At 36.7% G+C, this 5,000-nt stretch overlaps 1 protein-coding gene across 1 annotated transcript in view; it reads right to left on the reverse strand.

The window, feature by feature from the left end:
* LOC138000776 (UDP-N-acetylhexosamine pyrophosphorylase-like) overlaps nucleotides 1-5,000 on the reverse strand; it is a 22,939-nt gene that overhangs the window by 16,712 nt on the left and 1,227 nt on the right. Inside the window, exons 2-3 of the mRNA XM_068847422.1 lie at nucleotides 2,379-2,727; nucleotides 1,356-1,421 (exon numbers count right to left, since the gene is read on the reverse strand). Of these exons, the coding sequence (XP_068703523.1) occupies nucleotides 1,356-1,421; nucleotides 2,379-2,727 (415 nt within the window). The remainder of the gene's footprint in view (nucleotides 1-1,355; nucleotides 1,422-2,378; nucleotides 2,728-5,000) is intronic.

Raw genomic sequence — 5,000 nt, forward strand, 5'->3', positions numbered from 1 at the left:
CGATCGGATTGTGGAAGGTTACTATTCCAACATAAAAATAACGTTGAAAGACTAACCTATGAATTGAATTAAAGTAGCTGAAATAGCTTGATCCCAAATGAAACTAAAATAGCTGTGAGTGATGCCTGTCAGAAGACATGTGCGTATCAAAGAAAGTTGACACAATTAAAAATCGCGAAACGTGACAACTTAGCTACGATTTCAGTGTGTACTTAGATTTCTGGGTCAAATACAAGTCATATATACCGCGAAATGCTTTGTAAGGTACACACCAGTTTTAAGGTAAGCCATCATGTTCTGTGGCACTTTTACATCTCGTTTAATTGTGACTAAACCAAACCACTTGATTTTGGCCAGAAGTGGGGCGGGGGGGAAGAGGTGGTCTTTGGTTCATTAATTAATTCTGGGCTCCTGAAAAAATCACTCAGGCTACTAACTTTTAATGTTGGAAGCCTGAAGGGCTCCCAGAAAATTTTCTTAGGCAGCACCGTTGACTAAGAATGTCTGGGTGGGAAGCTACACACTACTAAGCAAGAAGTCATACAATGTAGGTTCCATCTCTGGCCAGTGAATGTGCTACCTTTGTCACAACGTAATGATGCAATTTTACAGTATTACATCAACAAATTAATGGATAGACTTTCAAGTCATCACAGATAACGAGCATAAACTGTGGGCTCTCACAACCCTTACTATCAATCAAAAGTAAATTAAAATAATTTTGGCCGGATGTTTTAACCAACTAACTGTTTCAGAAAGATTGGGGGGACTGTCCAGAGTAAGATCAGACCACAACACTACCACGGTGGCATCCATCCTTTTCCCAATACTGTAAATGCTTGTGAACCCCATGACGAACATTACATATGAAATCTCTCAAAAAGCCTCAAGGGGTCGGAGTGGCTGATAAAATTAATGTTGTTTTCATTTCACTACCTTAATTTTTTTCCTCTTTTGCAGCTTCTGAGTAAGTACAGTAGATTTGTGAAAATGTTGTGTTTATTGTTGTGTGATGCAACTAGCAAAAGGTTCTATTTCATTTCAACTCAAACAGAGGTACATGTATATATAACATGTTTTCATTTCAGAGACAAGAGGTTTGATCCACTGCTCTATAGTGCAGCCATTCACTGTACCTGTTTCTGTTAAATAGCATTCTACTGTTGTTTGATTGAACAATGGAATAAAAAGAAATCTACAGTTACAGTTGTAATGCCCATGAATAACAAAAGACAAGATATGAATGTTTTGCACACACACATGCACATGGAGAGTGGTGCATGTGTTTTGCGTCTGCATTGTACACTTACATGTATCTCTAAGCTGCACTGTAGCTGTAATGTTTGTGTGCTCACCTGGAATTTTCCATCACATTTGACTACAAGCCCTACTTTTTCCTCTGGTTTAGTTTTTTCCACAACCTGACAAATTGAAAAAAGATCTTCAAACAAGCTATTTGAAAGAAATCAACACAAAAGTCATAATATTTAACTTTCCTTTTTAAAATATTTCAAAACAACTTAATCAGCTTTAAAAGAATAAGGTCACCTTTTAGAGAGGGAGAAAAGCTGCACTAAAATAAGAAATAGCTGGCAGGCCCTTTAGTTATATTTCTCTCAATTTGCCTTCTGATCAAGTGAAAGTTAAAACATAATAGGTCAATCCTATATATGCAACTCCAGCTTCAACGTTTTTAATCACTTTTTATGTGGCACAAGTGTACTGTACTTTATTAAACTTAAAGTGCTACCATGACAAAAGAATCACTTTTCTTCTCCACATTTTGAAAATGTGATTGCTTAATGCTTGACTGGAAAATTTTTGAGCTTTGATTTTTATCCAAAGGCTGTTTACTTTGAGTGTAAGGTTTGGATTTCATGATCCGCCATTACTCACGTTCCAAACTGACCTCAGAGAGTGGGATCTAAGGAAAACTGACTCACTTGCTTAAAATTTCAGTGTGTAAACACAGCTTATTATATAGAGTTTAAAGGTCTGATCGCACGAAACTCCCACGTTGCATATTAATTCAGCCACGTACACACGCATAGCACTTAAACTATTGAGTCTTTGACGTCACTTTCTCCTCGATCCAGCTCTCTCAATATTTTAAAGTAAGTAATGGCGGACCATTAAATAGGACAATTCCAGTTAAAATAAACAGGTATCTTTTTTAAATCAAGGACCGAAACTTTTAAGTCACTTACTGTTTAGTTCACATAGTTTTGAAATCCAAAGAAAAACAAAAATAATTTTTTTTGGTCATGGTAGCACTTTAAGCTATCACTTTTTATTTCAGTTGTTGCAAGTACAGTCGTAGAAAGATATGAAAATACAGCCACAGTAAAGTCATGTAAAGGTACTAGTGAATACCTTACCTTTGCACCACATTCTGCAGACTTGTCAATACAGAATCCTATAAACACAGGATCAGCCATCTTGACAAGAATATTATCCACACAATAAACGTGAATATACTCTATTCCACGTTTCTTCATTTCGTCAATACGACATTCATCAAGCAGTGCTTCATAAAGGCCCCCATTCCCTCCAGGGGCTCTGGCAATTTTCCCTGGTTGATCCAGAATTATTTTCCCCTCAGAATTGAAACAGGGGAGAGTATGCTGCTCAAAGAAAATAACGTCACTGCTCTGAAGTCCAAAATAATCATGGTCCTCAAAAAACTTTTTAGTGTCATCCATTGTGTGTTCACTTGTCATTATGTACCTGAAATAAAATGATTAATTCATACAAAACATCATTATTTCATCCTGTTATACGAACATGTATTTTATCTTTATTTATGATTGGAACTTGTAGATCAGTAACTTCGGGATGTTATATTTGATTTCAGGTTAAAATGATTTTAACCCAGGATGATTTGTAATTTCTTTGTCTCTATTTATGGTAATGAATACCAGACACATGCAAACAAATTACAGATCAACCTAGGTTAAAATCATATTGACCTGACATCAAACTTGTAACATAGACACTAAATAACAAACTGAACTTACAGACTTGAAGTCTCTAATGCTAACTTTGGAACTACAATCCGGGTCAAAACACTTCGGGACACTTGTCAAATTTGGGGCGAAAAGTAGAGAATTTACTGTACATGCTTCCCTCGTTATATGAGCAACGTTTGTTCTTCTTTCGCTGCCTTTTTTGCACCCCCCTTCCCCCCAGACAATGTTGAAAAGTGCCAGCGATCGATGAACGGATCTTGATTTTGGAGACCGTGAAAAATCAACATTGTATTAGGGGGAGGGGGAAAAGCACGAATTGTCCCGACAGTTTTGACCAGGATTGTCTGAGAAAAGAATTTCTTGATAATTGGTCTCAATCCTGGCCAGGTTCATTGAATCTCATTAGAGAATTGTCTCTGATAGTAAAACAATATATTGCACCGGTGTAGAGGTAGTGTGAGCAAGGATTGTCAAAACGGTGGGTTGTGTTACCGTGAGCAGTCAACAGTTTTCGGCCACATTTCTCGGCTATTTAAAGGAAGATATTTAGGTTTAGAAATGACTTTTAAAAAAAGACTCTGCAAAAAACATAATAACCCTTTCTTTTCTATTCATACAAGCGCTTTTTGGCCTTAAATTTACTGTACATGCTTCCCTCGTTATATGAGCAACGTTTGTTCTTCTTTCGCTGCCTTTTTTGCGCCCCTCTTCCCCCCAGACAATGTTGAAAAGTGCCAGCGATCGATGAACGGATCTTGATTTTGGAGACCGTGAAAAATCAACATTGTATTGGGGGGAGGGGGAAAAGCACGAATTGTCCCGACAGTTTTGACCAGGATTGTAGATGTCTTTCAGAAAACGAATTTGAAAATCCCTGCTTACAGTACTTGGAGTCGAGGATGTTCACATGTATGTGGATGCCCAATCATTAATATTAAAATTAAGTGATCATTATTATTGTATCTTATAATTTGTTTTATTTTGCTTTAATTATGTAACTACTGTTTATAAGTACACTGTTCACTAACTGTATTTGCATGCTGTACTGATGAGTTTTCTATCTTAACCCATTGACTCCTACGGAAATAAAATCGTCTGGCCTTAGACAGAGTAAAATACTGAGTCTGGCCGGTTCAGGCCGGTTTAGGCCGGTTTGGGTGTCAAGGGGTTAATTAATTACTGTACATGTGGTAATGGTTATGGCTAAAAACAGCAGGTCTTGTGCAATTATTGTTTCACAGTCTTTGTTAATCAGTTCTGTGAGATATTAAGAATACACTGTTTCCAAAAAGCAGGGCACAGCATTTCCTGGGCCCGCAGTAATTGGCTACTCAGCTGTTGCGATGTCCCTTCCAAAGTTTTGTATATATTGTCTGTATGTTTGTTTTTTTGTTTTTGGTATCATAAAGGCAAAGCTAATAAAATAAAATATAAAAATAAGTCATGTTTTGTTCTACTCTCCAAATAGTGTGGTGTGCTTGCTGTCAATTTTCAAAAGGCTTTCTGTTTGACGTACAACTGTATGAGGACATGCAAGCAAATTAAAAACAGCTACTGTATGATGAGTTCAAGGGAGTTTGAGAGTGCTTTATGTTTCAATAAAGATCTCTTGGGTGATGAAAGTTTCCTAAAAACTACTTGTAAGCAGATAGCACACAGATTAATTTTGTAAAGTTCTATATTATTTATTACCTATATTAATCCATTCACTCTTCAGGTGTCGCACGATTCCCCCAGTTGACGAGTAAAATTGTCTCACTCCCAGGAGTCAATGGGTTAAAATAAATCTTATTCAAGGGTTTAACATAATTATAATACGCGCAAATATTTTGCTAGCTGCGTAGTATTTTTACGAGCCTCGCAAGGGCAAGGAAAAATATGAGCAATGAGCAAAATGTCCCGAGTATTATATGTTAAACCATCGAATAAGAGATTTATTATTCCACTACAAAAATGTGTTATTTTGCTTCAATTTTATGTGGTGAGAGTGTTTTTAAAAAAAAGCCTAATCTGTCCTTCAGGGTGTGTGCG

Source organism: Montipora foliosa, chromosome 1 (genome assembly GCF_036669935.1).
Source record: "Montipora foliosa isolate CH-2021 chromosome 1, ASM3666993v2, whole genome shotgun sequence".
Classification (NCBI taxonomy): domain Eukaryota; kingdom Metazoa; phylum Cnidaria; class Anthozoa; order Scleractinia; family Acroporidae; genus Montipora; species Montipora foliosa.